The sequence below is a fragment of the Squalius cephalus genome, assembly GCF_949319135.1.
Source record: "Squalius cephalus genome assembly, chromosome: 12".
Taxonomy (NCBI): domain Eukaryota; kingdom Metazoa; phylum Chordata; class Actinopteri; order Cypriniformes; family Leuciscidae; genus Squalius; species Squalius cephalus.
The window spans coordinates 13,592,572-13,619,847 of NC_137133.1; the positions used below are offsets into that span (position 1 = coordinate 13,592,572).

Sequence of the window (27,276 nt, forward strand, 5' to 3'; positions counted from 1 at the left end):
TAAGTTTATTAAGCGACGAGAATACTTTTTGTGCGCAAAAAGTAAACAAAAATAACGACTTTATGCCACTATTCATTTCCTTCTCTCTGTGCCTCGAGTGAGTTCGCGTAGTGTTTCAGCGTAGCGCGTCTGTGTTGTACGTCACACGCATCACACATGACCAGCGTCGGCCAATAGTGAGCCTACGTGTGACGTACAACACAGACGCGCTACGCTGAAACACTACGCGAACTCACTTGAGGCACAGAGAGAAGGAAATGAATAGTGGCATAAAGTCGTTATTTTTGTTTACTTTTTGCGCACAAAAAGTATTCTTGATAAATTTAAGATTGAGCCACTGATGTCACATGGACTACTTTGATGATGTCTGTATTGCCTTTCTGGACGTGAACAGTATGCCGTCCATTGACTTTCAATGGAGGAACAGAAATCTCTCGAACAAAATCTAAAATATCTTAAACTGTGTTCCGAAGATGAACGGAGGTCTTACGGGCTTGGAACGACATGAGGGTGAGTCATTAATGACATAATTTTCATTTTTGGGTGAACTAACCCTTTAAATAATCTGCTAAAGTTATTGTTGTTTACTAATGAACAACATTTATTATTTATAAACGATTATCTTATTAGAGCTAGGTAGATATCAATTCATTTATATATCAATGGATGGGTCTATAATTTATTTTGAGAGACAAAAAGTTCTGGACGGTCAGGTTGATGTTCTGTCTGGCTTAAATTTAGCTAACCACGTGTAAGTTTAGCTGCCCCTAGTCTTCTCTACTCACTTTCAAAATTAATTTTCTTTTGTTGCCTGTCTTTATCTTGCGTGAGATGGCCTCTTCTGCTAAGACTCTGTTTACTCCTTTATGGTTTGAGTTGTTTATTATAAATGAGATGATCTAACTATCTAATTTATATCTAAATATAAATTTTTCTTAAAATAGCTTACTGATCTGGACTAAAATGTAGGCTGTGTGCACTTAATGCAGGATATATCATACTCTGTCTTTACCAAGTTCTCTTTAACTTGCATCCCATAAAGGTGTGTGTTTGCTTTAGCTACTTAGAAAAATGAATCTCTCTCTCTCTCTCTCTAAACTTGTATAAACTATAAACACCCATCTCTTTTTTTAACTGCATTCCAAACCAATAGCTTCTCTAGTAAATAAATGACTTACAGAGACATACATGGACATGTTTTTAATGTCATTTTCAATTTTCTCTGCACAGTCCATCATCAGTGGCCAAAAGAAATCAAAGTGTCTTGACACTTTTTCCAAAAGTGTTCCACCAACAAGTGCCTGTATTGTTGTACTTTGAAGATCAGGAGCAAATTGATGCAATCCACACTCACCTGACATAAATTCTGGGCAGCACACCCACACACACTGTGACAAGATCAAATTCACCATGGATGTCCTTTTTAATTTTTTTTAATGTTTAATTTTTGTTTTAATGATTTAATGAAATACCCACAGATATGAAACTCAAATTAAAAAGGCAGTTTGTGTTCTCGTAACACTTTCTTTTATGTGGTCTGTGACTCTTAGGGGGTCTACAGTGATTCTGCAGGGTCTCCAATAAGTCTTATAGTTTATCTCAGTTGCTTTGGTGCATTTCTCAGATCACAACTGAAATCACATCAGCTTGAGCTTGTCACTTGTGCACATCATAAAAGCAATTTCTCATTATTTTATACAAATTGCAAATGCTTCGGTACATTCATGCAAGAATTGATAATGTACAACTGTCTGCTGTTTCCTACATTATCAACTCTTTATGTCATGTTGATCAAAATATAGGCCTATTATACTATTTCTCTGTTGAATTGTCATACTCCTCAAAACATCTAGGCATTAGTTCCTTGCATAAGTCATTAAATGCAAAATGGTTGACTAGTTGTCATAAACTGTCAAGCATGTTTTCAATAAATTTCTATAAGACTTTATTTTGTAAATGTGTCCTGAATTGATGAATTGCAGAGGTGTATTTAGAATTTCACTAATGGAAAATGAATTGATAAATTAGGAAGCAGCAAGGCAATTCATAATCAATTGCATGAATTTACCAAAGCATTGGCAATTTGTTCAAAAGTAGTTATGAGAATTTCAGTAGTGATCTGAGAAATGTACCAAAGCAACTGTGATAAAAAATTAAGGATTCAGGAATTTTATACAAAATTTAACAGTGAGTCCTGCTGCTTGTGAATTTGACAAGATCAAATTCACCATGGATGTCCTTTTTAAATTTTTTTAATGTTTAATTTTTTTTTTTTTTTTTATCGGTGAGCAGAAGCACTTTGACAGGAGGATAGAAAAACAGTTAAAGAAGAGTGGCAAGCCATAGGAGTCATCTGGAGTCATCATAATTCATAAATGGTGTTGATAAATAATGTTTTTGTGAACAACAATATTGCCTCTTTCTTCTAAATGGCCCTTGGAATTTCAGAAAAGGGATCAATTGTGTTTGTCTTCATAAAATGCTATGTAGGACACTGTTTTGTAGCTGTATGATGACCAATAGTGAATAGTACAGCAGATATTTAATCGAGGATCCATTACACGGTGCTGTATGTCTAATGGGCTAAATATGGTTAATATCTATAACTTTATATAAATTCACAACAACATATTTCACTCAGTCTCCGTATATAAAAACATACAGTGAATATTCTATATTCAATATTCAATGAACTATTCTACAGTAGGTCATATATAACTATTCTACAGGTCATATATCATTACTTGTCATCTGATCCAACTATGTGTATTATTCATTTTTTAATTCACAAAAACAAATAGTCTTCTGTAGGCTGAATAAAACAAACAGTCATCTGTAGGCTGAGTGAAGAGAGTGAAGCCCAACTGAATAACTACAGATATTTTAATCCATAGTGCAGATCTACACTGTAACGTTTATATTTAAATTAACAAAAAACACAAAATTGGGCGAAGTCTATGAACGGGACGGTTATTAATGTGTAAGTTTTGAGCGTCGATTTAATGGTGTTATTTCGCAGTATATCCCCCTACTGGAACAGCAGGAACAGCAGGGGCGTAAAACTGCCTGGGGCGTAAAACTGCCTGGGGCGTATATCTACTGGCTCCAGGTCTGCAGCCTCCCCATATAGTTTTGAAGGGCAACCTTTGGTTGTCAGTGACCTAGGCCAGGGGTTCCCAAACTTTTCCATGACAAGGCCCCCCAAATACCACTAGGTTCTGGCCAAGGCCCCCCTTTTGCAGGATGTGTTGTTGAACCCATCAACAATACTATGGCAAAGGTAGAAATAAATAAATAAATAAAACATCTAGGTGAACATCAGATTATGTGATCGTGTTTGATACCAGCCAATCAGAAAGATTATAGACATGCACCGAGTACAATTTTCTGGGCCGATTCCGATTTTTCATTGAGTTTGACCTGCCGATACAGATTTTAGCCGAATCCGATTTCATTATTTCTAACCACTTTACAGCACACGCAAATATTTATTTTCTATAAAAAATGTTTTTATAAAACACCATATACTTTTACCCAAACTGAATAATAAAAACAAGTTTAGGCCTAAATGGGTAAATTTTCTATAAATATTTTTGAGTCTTCATTTTCTTTTTTGACATAGCCTACTGTTAAAACACACTGGACATGCAAATTATGTGCATTTTAGGCACTTTTTGTGTGAAATCATATTTATTTTGTCCATCAAAAGTGTGCTTTCACTTTAATTGAGCGTGATCGCAGCAGCGCAGCAAAAATAAACTCGCCGCCGAAACCCCCGCTTCATTGCTGCTCACGCTGCTGGCGCCCCCTGGCGGCCCCCACTTTGAAAACCCCGGACCTAACACCAAGGGCACTAACGACTAAAAGAACAACCCATCTAAATTTGTGGGAACTTTATTTTCTATAAGGGGTCAGTATTTGGCTGGTTTACTTTGGTTTTGCCATTTGCGGCACACAGGGAGGTGTGTATCTGTTAGCAAACCTCCAACTTTGCTCACAGATACTCAGTTCGACCATTTTTTTTAACCTACCACCCGTCTTGATCTATAAATGCCTGGTGACTAATAACATGATTGGCTATATAAATAGTTTCTGAAACTGAGATGAATACTAATGGATCGCTCTTAGTTATGGGTAACTGCAACGGCACAGGGATGATGTTGACAGCACTGAAGCCTGAGGGGACAATAGTCCAAGACAGATGTTAAGGATACTCATGAGGTCATTTGGGTCTCTATTTCCTTTAGCTAAACCTGAAAGCTAAGCTTCTACTGAGTAGGCATCTCTGCAAATAGCCAAAAGCCTCTAGACTGGTGAAGCGTTATTGTGAGATTGCGATAACCAAGGGTTTGGAGTAGGATAAGGCTCAAGCCATAACCTGGAAGGTTTTTGGTTTGATTCCCATTAGAAGAGACCCATGACTCTTCACAGTTGTGCCCTTGAACAAGACACTTAACCCCAAGTTGCTCCAGGGGGACAGTCCCTGTAATAAGTTGCACTGTTATGGCCACAGAACGTGACAGTAATGGAAATAAATCCCACTGCTCCTTGTTGTTCAGTAATAAATAAAGATTCAATTTGATCCATTCTTCCTTAATGATGCCCTTGTGGCTCAGAGAGCCATTTAATTTAAATAAAAGGAACATAACATTAAAAAGGGGAAAATAAAGCGTGCAGTAAGAATCCCCTAACATTCCCTTCTAGGACCTGTCAAAGGGAAGTTGAGATCAAGAAGTCGCCAGACCATGAGGGGAGCACATGTGATTGCCGGACCTCGTCCTAACCTGGACTACACCCTTCTCTGCACTCATCAACTTTTAATCACATATATTGAAACCCACAGACACTTTATTTTAATATTTTATGGTTGTCTTATTTGAAAGAAAACGTCTTTCTGAGGCCTGATAGTGCATCTGCTTTTTTTCCTCAGTTCAACTTCACAGCTCTTCAGACCTAGATTCAGAGTTCCCACACTAATTTATCAGGGAATTTCCATGATTTTTTTCAGCCTCTAATGATGACTTGGCAGGGATTTTTAAAGCTTGCATGAAATGGAAATTGTGGCCAACTTAACTTCCAATACATATGTCCGAGTGAAACGGATTATCAAACAAGAAAAAAAATGTAGAGTGGGACTTGATTTCATAGATTGATTATTGGTAATTGATTGGATTGTGAGCATTTCATATCAGAATGGAGACAGATCTGAATGCAACTGGCTACAGTGCGACCTTGCAAACGTCGACAGAGAAGTCTGTCATATTACAGTAAGTAATGTTATTTTTATTAAAGATTATGTGGTCATTTAAAAAAAAAAATGCATTGATGGAACAATCACAACCAGATAATTAATACGTATTAAGAAAATAAACGGTTAATTGTGATTTCTTGCCAACTTTAAAACCATGTTACAGAGACTTCTCTCTCACACATACACACACAATTCTATACTTCACTCAGAATTTCTAGCTGATTAAATGTTTTGGAGTAGATAATAATAATAAAATTAATATTCACAATAGAGATTTCAATTGTCTTTCCAATGATTTATTAATATGAATGACTTAATGATTTTCTAGGCCTAGAAATGATCATTTTTAAATGTCCTGTTATTTCCAGTTTTCAGTGATGTGCGAACTGTCTAGATCATCCAGGAATTAATAATAAAAAAAGGCAAAATATGAAAAAGTTCAATTATGCAGAAAAACAACAAGAGCCATATCACACCATACGTCTCTCCCACTTGCATCGTCCTTGTATCCATTAGTCCATCCTTATCCTCCTGCATCGCCCTATCCCTGTCCTCCAACAAGCCCAGACTGGGGAGACGCTCAGATTGGTGTGAAATCGATATGTAATGGGACCGTGCGTGTATGTGTGTGTAGGATTGATGTTTTGGGTCTCAGAGGATTTTAGAGGCTAAGCGTATGTCGGGGGAGATATTTATTGTGCATGCGCGCGCGCGTACGTCGTTAAGCTCAGATTGGTGTGAAATTGTGGTTTAATGGACAGGAAATGGTGCGTGTTATTTTTGGAGCAGACCTCTCTCATCGCCTCAGAAACTAATGAGCCTCTCTCTCCAGGAGACCAGATGCACACACACTATCGGTTACACACCTCAAAACTACACACTCATTTATCATTTACAAACACAGACGTAACCCCCACCCCCCACCAATCTCACACATATAAATACCAACAAAAAAAGCATTTTAAACAGTGTAGCTGAAGACACATTCAATTTCTTATACACAAACATGCATTCTGTTGCACAAATTTGTAAATCAAATAAGTCAAGCGACTCACTCAGCATTATTCCACAGTCCTGTGTTAACATGCAAGCGTGAATTTGTATACACAGGTAAGCAGAACACCCTAGTTGGACCAAGAGGTGTAAAATAAAATGCATCTTTTCTGCTGCTTGGTTGTACAAGTAATGACAATGAGAGAGAGAGGGAAAGAGAGAGCGTGAGAGAGAGACTTCCTGCTGGAAATCATGGAATCTGGCATTGGACTAGACAGAATCAAGGTGACCCAATGCCACAGGGTGCGTGTGCTAAAACAGACACACAAACAAACACACACTCGCCTATTGACTTTGATATCTGTACTGTAAAATAAAATTATTAAAATGTTATTCTTTTTTAATACTTACACTGAAATATTACAATAGTAATTTTACTTTATTTGGTTTTATTTATCAATACTAATAATAATAATTAAAATATTGTAATTTATTTTATTATAACCATAATAAAAATATTTATATTATATTAGACATAAAATATTATCATAAAATTTAATTGTACAAACTGTGCAAGTCTACAAACAAATACAGCAAACCTACAGCTTTTTTAAATCATATTTTAAATCTCAATCATAATTTTTATCTGGAAAAACTAACTCAAACCAAATAATTTAAAGGATAATCAATCATCAGGCTCATATGCCATTGAACACTTTATTTTATGGTCATTTCATTTAAAATAAATGCATTTCACTGGCCTCTAGTCCTATATGTTCAGGGTTCTAAAAACATTTGACCAATGAATTTCCATAATTTTTCCAACCAGTTATTTCTAGATGATTCAATATTTTACAGCGGATCATGTAAAACAAATCACTCATGATAGAACTTTCCATAAGTTTTCAAGACGTTCAATTTCCTTGTCTTTTCCTTGATTGGAAATTACAATTATAAAATCATCTGTTTTTTTCCAGGTTTTCCATGACTGTGGGAACACTGTAAATGATCTACCCAGAAGTTTCTCAACTGGAACAAATCTACTAAGAAGAACCTCGGCCAATAACACAACTTTCACAAAATGCTGCCAAATAGGCCAAGTAAAGACATTATTTAGGCCAAATTTTGCTGTAAATCTTCACAGCCGTGCAAACAAGCCATAGGAAAACCAATCACATGAAGGCATGAACCAGTCCCTGTTCATGTGCTCTCAAGTGCTAAACGCAGTGGGCATGAACGGATGGGTCATGCCTTCTTTCTCCTTAAATGGCCTCGCTCTCGTGCCGCTCCAGGGCGGGAGGCAGTGTGGTGCCACAAGGACCCTCAAAGTGATATCTGTTGGTGAGAAACACATCTCAAATAAACCACACACAGGTGTTCAATTTCAATGGTTCATTGTTTGCTCAAATGTGTCACTTAGAGTCCATGCGCATGTGAAAGCTTGTGTGCGCTAGAGCATCTATGCGTTTTCCTCTTAAATGGGCTGACTGAGAGGCATCTCTATGACTCATGTAAAGAGATAGTTTGTGTAATAGTGTGTCTTACTTAAAGCCCTTAGTAGCAGGTGTGCACTCCATGTTGAATTCAGCTACAGGCACTCCTCTACCCGCCACCTGAGGAGCGAACATGGCCGCTGGGTAAACTATGGAGGAGGTGCCCACCTGGAGACAGGAAAACAATGTGACGCACACAGAATACAGTTGGAGATGACAAATTATTTACGTAAAGCTGTCAAAAAACACACATCTGTGTTTGGAACTGATGAGATTGTGTAGTAAATGTTTTAGGCAGACACTTATGCTCTGTTCTAAAACCTAGTGAGCTCTCTTAGAGCCTAAAAAATAGGCAGCTACCTTCTTAGGCGGCATTCTAACTTAACCCCCTACACTTCGTAATACCTCATCTGTGGCAACCATCAAGACTAAAAACATATCTATTTAACATGCATTTTGGATAATGTGGCTATATGTGTCCTTTTGTGTTTGCAATGTGTGTGTAGGTTTGTAAATGTATTGTACAATGTAAAGTGACCATGAGCTACGGAAAGGCGCTATATAAACAACACTTCTTCTTCTTCTTTTAACTATCACAGCATCTAACAAATAGAAGTGGGCCATATACTGGTTAAAACAAACTAATATGTTAATCGGTAATCATTTTATGAGTATGATTTCTATATAATATTCTATTCTATTATGTTTCCTGTAAGGAAAAAAACATTTTACCCAAAATGTACCCGATTTGTGAATGTATTTTTTCAGTCTTGATTTGCAAAACTTGCAGAACTGAATGCGAGGAAATAAAAAGACTGCACACAAAAACAAACTCAGCAAAGTCCGATTCACGGACAAATGACTCATTTGAGCAGCTTCTTTAATTGATTCATTTTACTGATTTGAATCAGTCTGATGAATCCTTCACTGAATTAAGTTAACTGAATCAACATATGACTCACTGGAAGTTCATGAAACTTAAATTAACGTCATTTCTGACTATAACTGATCTCCACTAATTGATTCCAGTGGAGTCTTCAGTCAACTAAAAATGCATGTAATGAGATGCTAATTTTGGATTTCTTTGAAATAAGGTATGATAGAAGGCAGAATAATGTTGCAGCATAGCTTCTGTCACAGTTTTGAAGCCCAAAAATGCTTTCTGGGTATGCAGCTCACTAAGTAATTTCAGTTTTATGCATTCATGTGTGGTCACTCACCACTAAGCAGAGATCACACTTTTCCAGCTCCTCCTCCACAGCGGTGAGAATATCTGAATCTAAAGTCTCTCCGAACCAAACCACATGAGGCCTCAGTAAGCCATTACAGCCACGCTTTTCACACCTAAAAACACAAAGTGCAAAACTAACATCTTTGAAGCATTAATAGACACATGGATATCTGCTGCCCACTGTTGGAAAAAAGGTGTTACTAGTCTCAAAAGCTTGATTACATTATTATGCATGTGTGTGTGTGTGTGCGTGCGTGCGTGTGTGTGCATTACATAATTTACCCCTGAAGTCTATAATGTTTTTGAGGTTTCTTGGATCAAAACAGTCCTAATTTCGTATTACATGACTAGCCTCCATCCCTCCTTCTCTACATTAAACAACCTTACAATATGTTTACAGTAAAGCAAACCAGAGGTTTGCATTACACCAGTATCTGATTAGATTTATTGCGGCACAAGACATAATTCCTGATTTGTAGGCAGGAGTGGGCAAAGAAACTCTGAAGAGTTTTTAGTGGAAGCAGTCTAAGAGTTGTATGAAATATTATAACAACAATTACGGCTGTTTTATATGTTTATTAAATATTTACCCAAAAGAGCTACATTTTACAAAGTGCCGCAATTTCTGACCTATCATCACGCTCTACTGATCTGCATTTAAAAGTAGGTTAGGCAATTTGTTTTAATAAACAGTTTTTATTATACTGTTTGAAACTCTTCACATCCTGATAGCAATCAATAATAGAAGTGGTCTAAATATTCAAACATATCTTCATTAATGTACATATCTTCTGTGAAAGTTTTAGGAGCAAATATGTCTGTCCAACCATATGATGTCCTACCTGCTTGTCAACATATGTACTTCCATACCTCCGCGCACCTGCTCGCGCAAGCATCACACGTCATCATCACGTTTCATGAGGCTATGAAGAGTTTTAGAAGCACAGTCACCGGGCGCCGTAAACAAACAGCAGCCGCCATTTACAGTTCCTCTTGAACCAAAACAACAATCTTATGCTACATTCATGCCATATCATAACCGTAATTACAAAATGGCAACCCGTGACGTTCTATTGGAGCTGTTTTTTTGGAGATTTATGCGTTTCTATTTCAACACTATCAACGCCAAAAATAAATCTGCAGCAGTCAGGTGGTACAAGTCAAAGCTCTGTAAGTTGTTTACGTTCATTATTATTGTAATGTTATGTGCTTTGAGACATGAGGTAGTTTCACGCCGTCTCTCATCTCGTGAAGCTTTGCAGACTCCGCTGTAGGGCTGTCAACTTTAGTCGTTTAGTCGACTAATCGGTCGATGCCGTCTTGGTCGACTGACATTCTCATTGGTCGACCAGTCGCATTTTTTTTTTTTTCACCAATAAAGAAATTTTCATTGATTTACTCCTTGATATTTATTCCTTTATAAGCAGTTATATATTACTGTATTCTAAATATAATTAGCCTATGTTTTATCCCCAACTTTAAATGCTTTAATTTAGGCTATTTTGTAACAGCGCCACAGTTTAGCGCATCACGTAGAACACTCGGGAACCGCACCTGTGGCTGGCTGCACTGCTGCTTCGCGCTCAGTAAGGAATATAGGTAGTTTTGCTGTATTCATTCAGTTAAAACCATAGACTGTAAAAAAATATGGACGTAGTGACCGTGACGTCACCCGTAGGTTTCTGAAGAGCATTTTTGAAGCCTAAAGTGGGCGGAGCCGGCCGTCGCCATCTTGGCCTTGCGTCACCCCCGGATAACAGAAAATGGGCAAAGAGGCGGGGCGTGAGTGGAGCTGAGGAGCTCAATTAAAAGTTCCTATTTTTGCCCTTCGAAATATTATAATAGTTAAAAGACATGGCTACAAGTGAGACTGTGTATCGTGATTCTGTACTATTCTGCTAGTTGAAAATGCATTATGCAGTAACTTAATATTACTCTGAGAGTATGTGTGTGAGACAGTGATTTATGTGCATAACAGTTACATGTCAGTCACTCTTTTTTTTTATAGTCTATGGTCCATCAGCGCGGCATCGCTCGTCAGGTGCGCGATTGTGACTGTCACTATAGCTCCTCACTTTGCAGTTAAAAAAAATCACTTAATTTTCAAAGAATTGTATTATTATTATAGTTTTAAGTATTCTTGATTTTTTTCGTTGTTGTTTTATAAATGCTCTATGACAATTGTTTAATAAAGGTTTTTTTTTAAATTAATGTTTAATAAATGTCAAAACATCGCGTCTTTTTTTTTTTTTTTAGTCGACTAATCGTTGCGCAGGACATGACTTTGGTCGACTAAGCATTTCTTTGGTTGACTACAGCCCTACTCCGCTGTACGCATTTATGTGTTCTGAAGGAGGCGTGGCTTTGGAGACGCTCTGAAGGGAGGGTGGGATCTTATGCTTTTAAAGCTAGCCTCTCTGAAATTGCCAATCCTATCTTTAACTACAAACACGCTCGCAAACCTGGGCAGGTCCTCAACTGGTATTCTGGCATCCTTGGCTTTGGGGTCAGGCTCTCTGAGGATTGGAAAAAGAAAGACAATAAGGAGCATATAAGGAGAGTGCAGTCTCTTGTGGTTTAAATATTTGATCAAATAATGGTGATGTGTTTGCGTGAGCTCTACCCTTTCCCCTCCAGAGCAGGGCAGATTGGACTCTTGTGGTTGGCTTTGACTTCTCCACAGCTCATGCAGCGAGTTTTAAATAGACTACCTAGAGAGACATAGACAAAAGAGAGAGATATCAGTTGAAGAGAAGAACCAAAATTAGAAGGATTGATTGTATGGAAAGAAAGATGGGACACCCTCCAAATGGATGACCAATCATTTTCAGTTCTGTTAATCAGATTTTAGCCAAAAATAAATGTACTATAATGGTGACATGATCCAGGCCTGGTTTGAGTAGCTGTCGTCTCACCGTGGATCTCATAGACGTGTTTGGAACCAGCGCGATGGTGCAGTTCATCGATGTTCTGAGTGATGATCACAACAGAGCGCCCCTGCTGGCTGAGACGGGACTCACACTCCGCTATAGCCAGGTGTGCTGGGTTCGGCATCTTACTGCGCATTACCTGCATATATTAGCAAGTCTAATTTAATAATTAACTTAATCCAAGTATTTCTATTTGACCACATTATCAAATGTATAATTACTAAAGTGAATTGGTCACTGAAAGGAAAAAAAATGCCATTATGATATTGGTAGCCATTTAGTCAGTAATGTGTGACCCACCTCACGCCTGTAATGGTAAAATTCCCACACTAAAGAAGGATCTCGAGAGAAAGCTTCAGGGGTTGCCAAGTCCTGAAAGACAACGAGAGGTGAAAGACCAAGAGATGGTCATTTTAAAGGAAAACCAAAAAAAAAAAAAAAAAAAAACATTTACACATTCCATCTCCACAATTTTTTATTTATTTATTATTATTAATGTTTACTTGCGTACATGTGTTGTGACTACAGTAGGTTACTGTTTATGTGCTCTGTTATAGGAAGCCTGATAGATTTGGTTAGATCTGTCAAATAGACATTCAAAGTTTACAGTCATTATTTACAATGCAACATGTAAACTATCTTTTACAGGCCCATTTGTATATAATACTGAAGCATAAATTGAAGAGAAGACATGCAGTTGAATATACACGGGTACCCTACTACTGCAACTTTTCCACTGCTTTTTAAAGTCTCACACAGATTCAATGAGATTCAACCAATCCCTTTATTGAGAAGTGCATTTAGGCTTACTTATGTTGTGAAACAGAGCTTGGTTACTCCTTGTACTCACTGTTACTCAAGCCTCAGGCACATATACAGATTATTATTAATAATATTTATTGGAAAATGTCTTTTTAGGGCCTTCAAAGTTAGTGTACTCTGAAATATGCATATAATTATACATAGAATTATTTTTTACATTTACTAAATGTAATTTTTTTTTTCTAAATCTTTTTCTAAAATCTTTTTAAATATTTAAAAAATATATTTTTCAGATGATATTTTAACAATTTGTTTTAGTATAATGATATTTATTTATTGATTATTATTTAATTATTATTTAATTTATTTAGTTATCTAAATATTATTAAATTTAATATATCACTCTCACAGTATAAATGGAATTTTTACATAAAAAAATATATACAGCTGCCTTTATAATATCAACAGTGTCCCTCAGCAAAAAAAAAACAAAAAAAAAAAACTTGGTATAAGTCAGATTTTGTTAATATATGCTAAAACAGCTTGCTAATAGAGGAACTATTTTAACCTTCTTTTTTTCTATATTGTCTACAGATACACATTGCAAATATTGTGTGTGTGTGTGTGTGTGTGTGTGTGTGTGGTCCTGGCAATCCCTATGGTATAGGGACAAAATGATCCCCACAAAGATGCCAATATCCAAAATCCTTGTCCTCAAGGATCCCCATGAGGAAAACAGCTTATGAATCATACTAAGGGATTTTTTTTGAAAATGCAAAAATGCAGAAAGTTTTCTGTAACGGGTAGGTTTAGGGGTAAGGTTAGTGTAGGGCGATAGAATGTACAGTTTTTTACAGTGTAAAATCATTATGTCTATGGAGAGTCCCCATAAAACATGGGTACCCAACGTGTGTGTGTGTGTGTGTTACCTGTGCCTGCCATTTCCTCCAGTAGCCCCCCTGTCCTCTAAAGGTTGGTACGCCACTCTCTGCACTCACTCCAGCCCCCGTAATGATAGCAATGTGCTTTGCTTTCTCAAACTCCTTACGAAATTTTGTTAAATCTGCAAATAAATACAAATTGCAAATCATTTAGTTCACAGGCATTAACATTAATTAACAGGCATTAAAATCTTTTCAGCAATCTCCTCAAAGTGCTAGTGTCCTACTTGAGCTTGGTCGGGCCATCTTTTGAGATCTCCAGTTCATTCTGACTGCCGCACACAGGTGAGAGGTCAAACCCCTACAGGCCAACTGCCGCACAATCATTGAGGGTTAAATGTCACGCTGCACTAGAAAATCAAAAAGTATACCTATAAAATAACCCAAAATGCAATGTACTCACCAGTAGATATGATACACAGAACAAGAGAATGAGATTGCAGCACTTCCTCTTTCTGTAAGTAGCTGCTCGCTTAAAAGGAGGCATGTCCTAAAACTAGTTTTACAGGTTGGGAAATTCCATATGGGAAATTCTGGACTGATATCCTTCTTCCATTCATATTCTAACAAAGTGATTTTTTTCTCTGTATGACCCAAAATAAAAGGTTTGGTTAAAAGAAATGATGACCGAAATATATATATATATACACACGTGTGTGTATGTATGCATGTACAGTGCAGGCCAAAAGTTTGGACACATTACTATTTTTAATGTTTTTGAAAGAAGTTTCTTCTGCTCATCAAGCCTGCATTTATTTGATCAAAAATACAGAAAAAAAATTAATATTGTGATATATTATTACAATTTAAAATAATTGGTTTTCAATTTATTATACTTTAAATTATCATTTATTTCGGTGATGCAAAGCTGAATTTTCAGGATCATTACTCCAGTCTTCAGTGTCACATGTGACATCCAGTCAATCACATGATCCTTTAGAAATCATTCTAATGTTCTGATTTATTATGAGTGTTGGAAACAGTTCTGCTGCCTAATATATTTGATGAATAAAAGGTTAAAAAGAACTGCATTTATTCAAAAAAAAAAAAAAAATGTTTTTTTAATATAAATCTTCTTTATTATCACTTTTTATCAATTTAACACATCCTTGCTGAATAAAATTATTGATTTATTTTAAAAAAAAGAAAGAAAAAAATTACTGACCCCAAATTACTGACCAGTAGTGTATATTGTTGTTATAAAAGATTTCTATCTTGAAAACATTTGCTTCTTTTTTTTTCTTTTCTTTTTTCTTTTTCTTTTTTTTTATTCATCAAAGTATCCTAAAAAAGTATCACAGGTTATGAAAAAATATTAAGCAGCAAAACTGTTTCCAACTTTGATAATGAATCATCATATTAGAATGATTTCTAAAGGATCATTTGATAGACTGGAGTAATAATCCTGAAAATTCAGCTTAATTCAGAAAAATTCAGATAATTTAAAGTATAATAAATTGAAAACCAATTATTTTAAATTGTAATAATATATTACAATATTACATTTTTTTCTGTATTTTTGATCAAATAAATGCAGGCTTGATGAGCAGAAGAAACTTCTTTCAAAAACATTAAAAATAGTAATGTGTCCAAACTTTTGGCCTGCACTGTATATTAAAAACCCTCCATTGTGCAGCAACCGTGATTATGCAATATCCTCTTGTTAAATTTTTATTTGTTCACATTCTAAAAGTTTGATTAAAAAGTTAAAGTTTTATGAATTCAATTAATTACATTAAAAGACCATAAAGGAAACAACTGAGCATAAAACTATTTCTATTGGATAAAAGTTTTAGTTTGTTTTCTTTTATAGTGAATTTTACTTTCCATCACTTTATTTTTATGTTATGACATCATCCTTTAGGTGAAGTATTATTGATGTAAAACAACAACAAACATCTGTAAGTATTGATTTTATTTGAATTACACCCGAACTTAAAAAAATTGACACCCAAATCAATGCAAGCTTTAATTTCAAGTCTGAATGAAATTATTTATATACAAAATGTTAAGGTTCATCCTGTTAGGCATCCTGTTAATGTTCTTGACAATGTGTAACTAATCAATTATAGTTAATAAAAATAATGTATAAGTTCTATAATCTATAAGTTATAATCAATAATAAAGTACTTGAGAATATCTTTGAATATCCGGTATGATACTGCTTTAACATGCAGACTTCCTTAATAACACAACACAAGCTTATTCATTTTTTAAGAAGTTACAATTATCACCTCGTGTACGAGACGCATGGCTATAAAAGCCAATTTCTGCCACAAAAAAAAATAAATCATAATTATGAGAATAAAAATGTAGTGCTGTCAAATCGATTAATCACATCTAACATAAAAGTTTGTAAATAAATAATATGTGTGTGTGTGTGTGTGTGTGTGTGTGTGTGTGTGTGTGTGTGTGTGTGTGTATATATATATATATATATAACTTTTATGTAAGGTGTGATTAATCACGAATAATCGATTTGACAGCACTAAAAAGTAGAAATTATGACATTCTAAGTCATAATTATAACATACTAATTAAAAGATTATGACAGTCTAAATTATGACATGCTGAGTCATAATTGTGACAGAAAACAATTTTTACTTTTTAATCTCATAATTATGACTTAGTTTAGTATGTCATATTTATGAGTATGCCATAATTTCCACTTATCTAATAAACTACATAAATTGCCCAAATTATCACTTTTTGTATCAATTCAAATTGCAGGATGACAGAAATATGAAAAGAGAACAGAACTCTGGTGGTGCAATAGGTCAAACTTTAATAAACATATGTGGACCTTGAAGGACCTTATAAAAGTGACCACTGCTCTGCAGAGGTGCTTTTGCAAGTTTAAGTGCAAAATAGTTCAAGTAGGCTATAAGACGGTTTAACTCATTTGTAGCTTGACAAACACTTGATGGGTCAAACATCAACAAAGCAGCAGTAAGTGTGCAATAAATGCTGATGCTTTGCCACATAAACGCACAACTCTCGTCTAACAGAGTGAAGGGAAAGGTTTACCTGCGTATGTTGCGCTGCCTTCTGTCACACAGAGTTCAGCAGAATATAAAATGTGTATTTGTTACATCCACTCAGTTTCTGTATTGAGCCCTGATTGAGCCAAAGGAGGACGGGTGCGCTGCCATCGGCTTTTAGACAGAAGCAGAACTGTACGCACAACATGAACCACGCGACGGCAAATGTTATTATTAGCTTTCACATCATATCACCACCAAGGGGTGTTTGGTGGCTCAGAAAGCTCAGTCGCCCATTGAGTCACATTCAATTTCGTGAACATTTATTTGGTTATTAACGATACATGTACACTATGAAATATAAAAATTGAAACGAGATAATTTCATTGATTGTTATCTGACAAACAAACAGAAAAATCCGCCACAGTTATTTCTATAAAATTATTTTAGAAATTCCTTACCACAGTAATTACATTCGACTGTTATTGGTCCGATCGTGCCAACGCGGAGAAAAGTAACTGTTACCACGCGTCTATGCGCTGCTTCAGCATCGGTTTGGAAAATAATTTGCACCTGAATAATCACACTGAGGAACTAATAGCCAATAAATTGATATTACAAAGTGGTGATTTAAAATATGAAAATGATTATTTATACACATTGTACTAACTTGACCGTCTGGGCCGCTACACCCCGCCCATTTTAATCTAATTTTTTTGAGAAGAACTCACCGGTAGTGACGACGATGGGTTGTTGTGACGACGAGAGCGGCCTCTAGTGTGGAGTAATATTATTGTCAGTCACAAAGAAGCTTGAATTATAAAGATGGTGATTTCATCGATAGCCCGGTGTGTTAAAGTGAATTTAATATTAAAATTTTGGTTATAAAAGATGTGTATAAAGCCCATGTGCCTATCTGTTATCCATATATGGGTGATTCTCCAACTACAGGCACTTTTGTTGTCCCTGGCCTTTTTTTGTAAATAAATAAACAAACAAGTGCACAAATAAACTGTCATTATGAAGTTCATGCTCCAACATCACAGTAACCACCAAATCTTGCCCCTTTTTTCTTTTAAAAATGCTTTTGCATGGCTGTTTATTAGCAGATTTTGCAGTTTTATGCTTGTCCCCAACCCAGACTGGCCCTCTTTGAATGTTAGAAAATTCTATTAAAGGATCGATTTAAAAATATTTTTTAACATGTTTGTCTTAAGGATAAATAAAATAATATCATACCATCGAAATTCCATATGTATATCATAATTTTAAACTATTTTTGGAATGAAATACGTCTGTCCCCAGGTTTTCCGTCATTTCCACCTCCCTCAACAAAATCCACTTTAATAGATCCACCTTAAATATTTTATTTACTTGGTAATCATGGAAATAATAGTGAAAAGGACGTATTAGTTGAAGATGAAACTTCAGGCACATGTGCTCTTCAGCACAAGAAAATAAATCAAGGTAAGTCAAGCTTTTATACAGAATATTTTTATTCAGCGTCATTTCCACCTTGGCTGTAGTTCGGTTGAATTATGTACAACAAATATGAAAATAATGTATTTATGTTTATTACGAGTAAACAACATAATAAGTCCAAAAGTAGCTAAGCCTGACATGAGGGTGTGCTAATATTGCAGAAAAACTGCTAAAATGTCATTTCCACTTCCATGCGCTTTTGGCATGTTCTCATGACATATTTGTGCTTTTGGACTGAGAACTATATATATCACCATTCCAGTACACTCTAAATGTATTTTTATTTATCTATATTTATATGAATGTTTTGAGCAGGTTTATATAATTTGCATATCATTTGTAATCATTATTTTTAAAACTATTAGGTATACTGTTCAACTCATATATGTTAAATAATAAAATACATGGTTAAAAATATTTTGGACTGGCAATTTAAGTAAAAATAAACAGAAACAATCTTTCCACCATAAACCGTCATTTCCACCACTTTCCACCACTACAGTTTTTAAGAAAAAAAAATAAGAATAACCAATGATGTGGATCTAAATGTATTTTAAAATAAGTAGTAATAGTTCATTACTTACAATATATGTGTGAGTGACTTATAATAAACATAGACCTGAGCAAAAATGAGATGCTGTAGGCAAAAATCCCAACTCGTGGCAACCCGTGGCATTTAGCAACTTTAAATGAAAATGCATTAAGTTCATGAAGTATTAAGATTTATTTTGTTACATGATTAGGTAGCCACTGATGTTGTTGACAGATACTCTTATATAACAATTTTACAATATTATATTGTAATAAAATACATAAATTGAAAAGTGGTGGAAATGACATGGCTCTTCAGAAAAACTGTTAAAAATAATAATAATCCATGGAATTCTAAAACTGCCCACTGTTATATTGTGTTAGAAGACAAATGAATGAAGCTAGGAAGATTGTTTTAAGAGTGTTTTAAGAGAGTGAATTTTACATAAACTCACAGTGCCAAAAGTGCTTCTAGTTGGAGAATCACCCATATATTATTTATTCCTTATAATTCACAAATTGCTTGTTTTCTCGGCATTCAAAACGGTTTGACCATTTTTTCCAACCCCTTAAAGCTGATTAAAAAAGGAATGCCTTTTGACAGACAAACAGACAAACAGATAGATAGATAGATAGATAGATAGATAGATAGATAGATAGATAGATAGATAGATAGATAGATAGATAGATAGATAGATAGATAGGCTACACACACCCTGTGCATACTTATCAAATATCCACACCCTTATTTTTTCCTATAAATAGTGCAAACATAAACCAGAAAACATCTTGTGAGACATAGTCACTGTGCACTCATTCATCAGTGGACATGAACAGACATGCATTGGAACCACCATGATCCCTGGATCATCTTTCCAGAAGCTTTGCTTGTGTGGTTAAAGCTGTGTATCAGTGCTTTTTGAATTAAAGATGGAAATATTATTTTCAAAACAACAACAACAATGATCTAATAGTGACTTAATAAAGCCTGTGACTCCTCTGAAACATGACCACACAGTGACACACATTACACAATGAACTCCTCCCATTACAATCCCCATACAGTCACTACTAGTGGGAGGCACTTGAAGTAAACGCCATACTGTCTCCACACACAAAGCTGCTGTGGACAGTCTGTGTCTTTTACTTTAACTATGGCAGAAGAAGAGGCTGGTATTTTTGTCAACCAGGAGCAGTTCAGCTGTCCCATCTGTATGGAACTCCTGCGAGACCCCGTAACCATTCCTTGTGGACACAACTACTGCATGGAGTGCATTAAGATCTTCTGGGAGCAGAAGAACCAGAGGAAGTTGTGCAGCTGTCCACAGTGCAGGCAAACTTTCTCCCCGAGACCCGCACTCAACAAAAACACTCTGTTTGCTGAAGTTGTTGAGAGACTGAGACATACTGGAATCCGTTCCAACACCATACCTGGAGTTAAGAATGATGAAGACTTTGCAAAAGAAAAGCAGGACCTCGTCATGTTCTGTGAGGTGTGTCTGACTTCTCATCTGACTTTAAATGTGATGCTAAAACTGTGTAATAACTTATCCTAATAAGAGGATCAACTTTTCTATTTACGTTCATGAATAAGTCAGTAGTAAGCTGATCAAGATCAGTGAATATACATTGACCCTCAAACATATTTCAACACTAATCCTCAAATGTATTAATATAATTGTGTTAGATAAAATAAAACCAAGTATTTAGCTTAAGGAAAGATAAAGTATACTTAGTAAAACATTTTTTGAAAATGATTAAAATAACTGCCTATGAATATATTGTAAATTGTATATTTTTCTGGTGATGGCAAATCTGAATTTTCAGCAGCCATTACTCCAGTCTTCAGTGTCACATAATCCCCCCCCCCCCCCCATAATAAAAAAAATCAAGAGTTCCATCCTCATATTTAGGCTTTTTCCATATGATAAAAGGACATCTTTTGATTTGTGATATTATGCCTCAATATATATCAAAATTAATTTTAATCAGAAATTAAAAACATGTTCATCACAGAAGAGGTGTGTTCCTAAAATGTTATTTTAGACTCTTAAGAAAAGGTTCTATATATATAGAACCCTATTCTGTCAGTTGCTTTATATATATACCCTTTTAGGGGATCCCATCATGACATAATTTTATGGATTTATTCTATTTAATTGATTAATTTTATTTTAATTTATTTAAAACATACTTTATCACTATGAAAAAATTCAATAACCTCTTAATAAACTTTGTGGCATAAATGTTTAATTAAAATTAAGTCATTTTAAAATTTAAAATAGAACCCCACTGAACATTTTTTGTTTTCTAAGAGTGTATGAATGTTACCCTGGAAATCCAGAGTTCTCGCGAGAGCACAAGTTGAATTTGCTCAGCGAGTTACTCTGGCGTCGAGTAATGATGCTCATTAAATATGCCCTTGTATCCGAGCAGCACCAATCACATCGGGTTATCTGATATAGGCGGGCCAGAGGCGAGCCAATCAGATGACGACAGCGCTGTGACGTCAAAGTCATTAGTAAACATTGCAAGATGGCTATGGATTAACACCAGTTGTTTGAAGACGGCGCTCGAATCATTCCTTTGCAAGAAGGGCGTTTTTGCTGTTTTGCCGACCGTATACGGCAAGAGTCTAATCTACCAGTTAAGTTAGCTCCGCTCGTAGCTAAGCGTATGGGGCTTGTTGTGATTGGTCGTAGTGTTATCCAATTGCATGCAGTGAGATTTTCAAATGCATGCTTGGTGCCGCCCCTCGAGCTGGCCGATTTTCATTAGTCGATGCCAGACCATTAATCTTTCAGATTTAGGTCTGGATTTCCAGGCTATATGAATGTTTCTTTATGTGTGTAATGTGTATCATCTCTGGTCTGCAGCAAGAGCTTAAGCAGTCACAGAGGAGATTCCAGCAGGTCATAAAGGAGCGCGAGACGGAGCTACAGGATCTGAGTCAGGCCGTACTGTCCCTCAGGGTGAGTTCATTCCTGCCAGGAGGACGTGGAAAGTCCTGATGGAGAAGCGGGATGGTGTGGGTTATCAACTTATAAGTAAGAGACCCATTATGGGCAGAAAGGTTTTGCACTCTTGGACTCATCACTTCTCTGGTTCTGTATGTTGTCAAAAAGAGCTCTGCCCAGGCAGCGGTGGAGGATACGGAGAAGATCTTCACTGAGCTGATTCAGTCCATTGAAGCTCTGTGTTTTGAGACGACGGAGATGATCAAAGCGAAGGAGCAGACGGAATTAGACGAGGCACATGGATTTATGGAGAAACTAGAGCAGGAGATCTCAGAGTTCAAGAGGAGAGATGCTGAATACGACACGATTGCACGCCTTGATGATAAAACTCAGTTCCTCAAGGTAACATCAGTGCTTTTGGGTACCACTTGGGTACTTGTCATCTGTGATTTCTATCTAAGAGTTTATTTAAATCTATTCCTTAGAGTTATGAAACACTGTGTAGTCTGCCAGAGTTGATGACCTCTCCTGCAGTTCTAGCCAATCCAGACTTCTGTTTCGATATGGTGTCAAGAAAACTCACAGTTCTGAGTCAGGACATTAAAGATCTATGCCAGAAAAAAATGGAGAAATTATCAAAAAAAGGTGAGTCGTCAAATGATTATGTTTGGAATAGCATGCTAACTATACTATTCTTACTGTTCCTGCAGTATATCTGCATAGAATACTTGGATGGTGCAGTAAGCAATTTCTGAGAAACGCTGTTGAAAGTGGATCAAACTGAGCAGCACAACACAATAGCCAATCAGCAGTAGGGGGCGTGTCCACTCATGACGGGGGATGAGAGAGAGTGAGAAAGAGGGAGATGGCTGAGAGACATTACAAAAGAGAAAATGTCAGAGGAATATCACTGGAAAAAGAAGGGTTATGATCAGATGAAAATAACTAGCTTCCGGCATACGGCCTACGCAAGTGTGGCAGAAGAGTAACACTTGACAATGTAAGTGTATGACGTAGGATGTAGGAGTTGTGTAAGCTTTGATGCCTATTACGGTTAAAACAAACAGGGCTGGGCAGCCGCGTTCGTCATTACGTTGTGAGCCAAGTTCATGGTTTAGTATTTTGCCGTAAATCGATGCATACGGCCGTCTGCTGGAAGCTAGTTATTTTAGTCGATAAAGTTTTAAAAATGGATATTTTTCTTACATGAACGTATCGTTTCACTTCAGAAGGTCTTTATTAACCCCCTCCCAGAGACGCGTGGAGCACTTTTATCATGGATGGATGTGCTTTGATGGACTCCCAAAAAAATATACCTATTCACTCCCATTATAAAGCTTGGAAGAGCCAGGACATTTTTTAATATAACTCCGATTGTATTCGTCTGATAGAATAATGTCATATACACCTAGGGTGGCTTCAGGGTGAGTAAATCATGGGCTAATTTTCATTTTTGGGTGAACTATCCCTTTAATAAGAAAAGCTTTCAAGCGCTGGAGACCTAGGCGGTAAGGCCTGAAAACAGAATGCAGAGGTTACGTTGTTTCTGCTTCATACATGAGTAACATTGGTTTTTCAGTTTCACAGAACCTGCTGTTGTTGTAATGTTAGCTAACAGGATAGTTTTGAGTGTTATTGTTTGTCTGGAGCTGCTGCTGCTGATGGAGACCAACAACTAACTCTTGCTTGAATATACTCTTATACTGTGTTAATTTTTCCTTGTCATTTGTTCGTCATTTTCGGTTTATTTTTGGCAAAGCATTATTTTGCTCATTTTAGCTATGATAAAGAGACATCTACTCTTGCATTACGTGTTTGTGCATTTTGGGGGCGGAGCAATAAAGTGAGTGTGCTTGTTTGGGTTGATTTCAAATATCAAGTGCTTCTCAGAAATTGCTTACTGCACCTTTAACACAACAGGCACAATGTTGCATACTATTGTTTAAAACAATTAACATGAAATAATAATGTGTTTATTTATTTACAAATTAAATGGAAAAATTATTGATTTAAAATGAAAAAGAACAAGTGAGTTGAAAGCTGAATCCTAAATGAGACTGTCATGTGATTGTCATTGTCATTGAAGAGGTTGACAATCGTTGACAAGGTTGACGACAATACTGTATTGTTTGAAATGTTTATAAAGTGTGTTTCACATACTATTTATTATAGAATAATTGTGAGTATCTATTTCATACCGGATTCAGTAAATACATGCAAGTATTCCATATACTATAAATAATAAAAGAAACTGAAATTAGTTGAAGTACAATAAGCATGAATGTTAAAAATGCTTGCACTGATTATATTTTGCCTTGTTAGTGTCAAACCTCAAATTTATTCCTACCCCTGAACCCAAAGTCAGGGAGGAGTTCTTGGAATGTAAGTAACACAGTCACACCCTCACACACATGCAACAAGAAATCAGTACAATCGTCAACAGAGAAACTGTCAAGTTAATTCATATCTTGTGTCTCTGGATTTCAGATTCGGGTCCCCTGACTCTAGACCTGAACACCGCTCACAGAAACCTCAGCGTTTGCTCAGAGAGTGGAGAGGTGACGTTCATCAAAACATCTCTGTCCGTTCCTGACCACCCAGAGAGGTTTGATAACTATAGCCAGGTTCTGTGCAGAGAGAGCGTGACCGGCCGTTGTTACTTCGAGGCCGAGTGGAGCGGGAAGGGTCCTGTGCACATCGCAGTGTCCTATGAGGATATTAGCAGGAAAGGAAAGAGTACCCAGTGTGCATTTGGACACAACGCCCAGTCGTGGAGTCTGGTGTGCTCTGAGGATACCTACATATTCTGGCACTGTGGAAAGGAAACTAAGGTTCCCAAAATGCAGTGGGCTCACAGGGTTGGCGTTTATGTCGATTTCTCGGCAGGGATTTTGGCATTTTACAGCATCACAGACTCAATGAATCTCATCCACAAAATTCAGACTGCATTTGCTCAACCCCTCTATCCTGGCTTCAGAATTAACACTGGGTCCAGTGTGAGACTTTGCTATCCACTTTAATGGCAGAAAATGAATTAATTTAGTGCCCGAGCAGTTGTTATTAACGTAAGTTTGCTTGTATTGTGATATCCATGTCCATATACCAGTGCTATACAGGGATGGATCGAGAATCTAATATAAATGACTAACACTCTTATGGCATTTCATAACTAATTTACATTTTAGCTAATTAGTGGCTAATTCGTATAATTTTGTACACTACACAGGGTTAGGGGTGGACTTTCATCATTATGTTTTTATTTTATTTTAAAGTCACCATGAAATCGAAGTTAGCCATTTTTAAATCTTATGGAATATTGCAGATTTATTATATGATTAATTTTTCTGTGCACATAATAATATTTATATATATATATTTTTTCAATTTATGTGCCCTCGTAATCCTTAATCAAAATGACTTCCCCTCCCTCTTAGAGCAACATCTCTTCTCTGATGATGTGTTTACTGGCGTGAGGGTGGGACAACCTGTCATTCATATGAGACTGACCAATAGCACACCACAACCATCCAATCAATTCCCCATGGACAAAATCAAGTCCCACCCAAGCGGCAACATTCTAATCTGAAAAATGCATAGGGAAAAATGAAGCCTACCCGGAAGTGCAAAAAACTGCAATACATCGAAAATCCGCTAGGGGAAGGTCCCAAAAGGGAGCACATGTCCATAGCCCCCATGTTAAAATGTCCATTTTCACAGCATAAATTCATGTTTTTACAGGTTGGTCCCATGAACTTTTATTGTATTTTTCGATAGGTTCCGAGTGCCTGACAACTGTGAGGGGGGTGAATTTTTTTTCTAACTCATTAGTTTAGATAGTATTTAGATATAAAATGTATGACAAATAAGGGCATGGTTAACTTTGATTGACAGCTTGATTGACAGCTGATAACGAGCATAGGCTGCGCCAAGGAGAATGACAACATAAGAAGCGCCATTTTTTACACAGTTGAAATATAATACTACTGTTTCTGTATCATGAAATGTAGTTTTAAGAGTTTTTCAGGCGAGAATGTAGTTGTTTAAAGCTCAAATCTGTGGTTTATTTATAAAGATTTATGAAAATTTTATCCAGTTGTGAGATCCAGCGATGACCGGGCGCTCGGCGCTCATGTACCCCACCTGGAACAGCCTTTCCTCGGCTAGTCGTTCTGATGTTTGCCGGTGACTCTGGCGTCTCTGTAGTGGTTAAATATGAGATATAATTCGTCTTGTGTATATCTAACGGGCGATTTTTGGTCTCGTGAATCTATAATTTGTTCCCTGGCCAATCGTTTTGGCTGAGGGGAAGTTTCATAACTTTATAAGTAAAAACTTTACCGTTGTATGGTTAACGTTAGACTAGAGCGCTGATGTTTGACTGAATTGTTTGCTTTATTTGTATAGCTTCTTGTACCTTTTACTTATACTTTTATAATGGCTAATAATGATAAAACTGAAATTTAACAAAAATAGACTGGGATGAGTTTTGTCATTTTAAATGTTAATACAACGAAGATGATCTGTAATGTTGTTTACTGCAAAATCTGTTGTTTAGTACAAATGCACATATTGCCTGGACCATATTAAAATGTTTAATGTTTTTATTTTATATTTAAAACGAAAAGAGGCAGGTGTGTTTTATATTTTGTTTTGTTATAAATAGGCAAACGTTATGTGCAGTGAATATAATCAATACGCGTTGCCTGAACCACATTTGTGTGGCTATAATGTTTAAGATTTCTTTAAATGAAAACGAAAAGAGTTAGTGTGGTGTTTTATAACATATTTCGTTGCCTAAAATATACACAGAGATAACCGGAGTAGCAGAGCGAGCTGAGTGACGCGCGCTGCGTCCTTTACCCATATATGGATTGGCATAAGGTGGGCGGGGTTAGGATTTCCCAAGATTTTCCAAGATGGCGCCGCCCATACCCCCCATAAACGGCTTCAAAACCGTTCTTGAGAAAGTCTATGGGTGACGTCACAGACGCTTTGTCCATTTTTAGCGCAATTTTCCACCGGACAAATTGCGATTGTTAACTCATGATTTCTGTTCTGTGCGTCTCTGCGCACCAATCTTGCACTTCTATCTACTCCTCAACCAGACCACCTAGAGACTTCGGGTTTTCGGCATTATGTTAAGGAAGGTCTAATCTCGGGAACGCACAAAAAAAATCCAGGAAAAGATTTACTATCTCTTAGTGTTGTGATCCCATGAGGTGAGAAAATTGCGCTAAAACACTCACTGAGTTTTTATTACTTGTTTACAGTCTATGGTCCCACCCTACATTTTTTTTCTTGTTCGAAAAGTACATCACTTCGGAACAAAAGACGATCGCAACTTCCGTTTCATGCCGACTTTAAATTAATCATATCATACGAATTCTAACTGACTGTCTTTAGAAAATTTTTTGATGTTATTTAAATTTAATCTTTCTTTATCTTTCCTGAAAAAGCAGCGTTTATCAGCACCGCGCTGCTTTGTGTACAGCCCTATTTTTTACAGTCTATGGTACAGCCGTTACCGGGGAAACCACTGTTTATGTTCGCCTACAGCGCCTCCTGCTGGCACCTCTTTGTAAATAGCATAATTTTATGCAAAACTGTATTTACACTAGTGTGGATTTTTCTACAATATTCACTCATGACAGAAAAATAGAGAAAAATCTAAGTCATACTGCAGTATTTCCTCTCTCAATCAGCAGAAAATGTGGTAACACCCAT

General features: G+C 36.4%; 2 protein-coding genes across 4 annotated transcripts; one reads left to right on the plus strand and one right to left on the minus strand.

Moving 5' to 3' along the window:
• Positions 1-6,928: 6,928 nt before the first annotated feature.
• sirt5 (sirtuin 5) lies at positions 6,929-17,221 on the minus strand. Of its 3 annotated transcripts, none has more exons than XM_079889098.1 (10): positions 16,629-17,221; positions 13,829-13,951; positions 13,590-13,723; positions 12,199-12,270; positions 11,884-12,037; positions 11,592-11,679; positions 11,431-11,484; positions 8,958-9,081; positions 7,790-7,905; positions 6,929-7,579 (listed from the first exon to the last, which is right to left on the minus strand). In XM_079889098.1, the coding sequence occupies exons 2-10, from the start codon at positions 13,926-13,928 to the stop codon at positions 7,507-7,509; spliced, it is 915 nt and encodes a 304-aa protein (XP_079745224.1). In that variant the 5' UTR covers positions 13,929-13,951; positions 16,629-17,221; the 3' UTR covers positions 6,929-7,506. The 3 variants fall into 3 exon arrangements, with proteins under 3 accessions (XP_079745224.1, XP_079745225.1, XP_079745223.1); XM_079889099.1 differs by having other exon boundaries at positions 13,829-13,946; positions 16,629-16,872; XM_079889097.1 differs by lacking the exon at positions 16,629-17,221 and adding an exon at positions 14,005-14,071 and having other exon boundaries at positions 13,829-13,913.
• A 2,461-nt stretch (positions 17,222-19,682) lies between these two features.
• Positions 19,683-25,131, plus strand: ftr85 (finTRIM family, member 85). Its single transcript, XM_079889088.1, has 6 exons — positions 19,683-20,088; positions 21,472-21,567; positions 21,721-21,954; positions 22,038-22,197; positions 23,875-23,934; positions 24,040-25,131. The coding sequence occupies exons 1-6, from the start codon at positions 19,750-19,752 to the stop codon at positions 24,570-24,572; spliced, it is 1,422 nt and encodes a 473-aa protein (XP_079745214.1). The 5' UTR covers positions 19,683-19,749; the 3' UTR covers positions 24,573-25,131.
• Positions 25,132-27,276: the final 2,145 nt, after the last annotated feature.

Excerpts from the sequence above, each read along its gene's own strand:
- sirt5 (XM_079889098.1), bottom strand. The coding sequence starts at position 13,928 with ATGATTGTGCGGCAGTTGGCCTGTAGGGGTTTGACCTCTCACCTGTGT. Across the intron at positions 11,485-11,591 it reads CCTGCTCTGGAGGGGAAAGG|AGAGCCTGACCCCAAAGCCA; the intron begins GTAGAGCTCACG and ends TCCAATCCTCAG. Across the intron at positions 7,906-8,957 it reads AGTGTGATCTCTGCTTAGTG|GTGGGCACCTCCTCCATAGT; the intron begins GTGAGTGACCAC and ends TCCTGTCTCCAG.
- ftr85 (XM_079889088.1), top strand. The coding sequence starts at position 19,750 with ATGGCAGAAGAAGAGGCTGGTATTTTTGTCAACCAGGAGCAGTTCAGC. Across the intron at positions 21,568-21,720 it reads AGGCCGTACTGTCCCTCAGG|AGCTCTGCCCAGGCAGCGGT; the intron begins GTGAGTTCATTC and ends GTTGTCAAAAAG. Across the intron at positions 22,198-23,874 it reads GGAGAAATTATCAAAAAAAG|TGTCAAACCTCAAATTTATT; the intron begins GTGAGTCGTCAA and ends TTGCCTTGTTAG.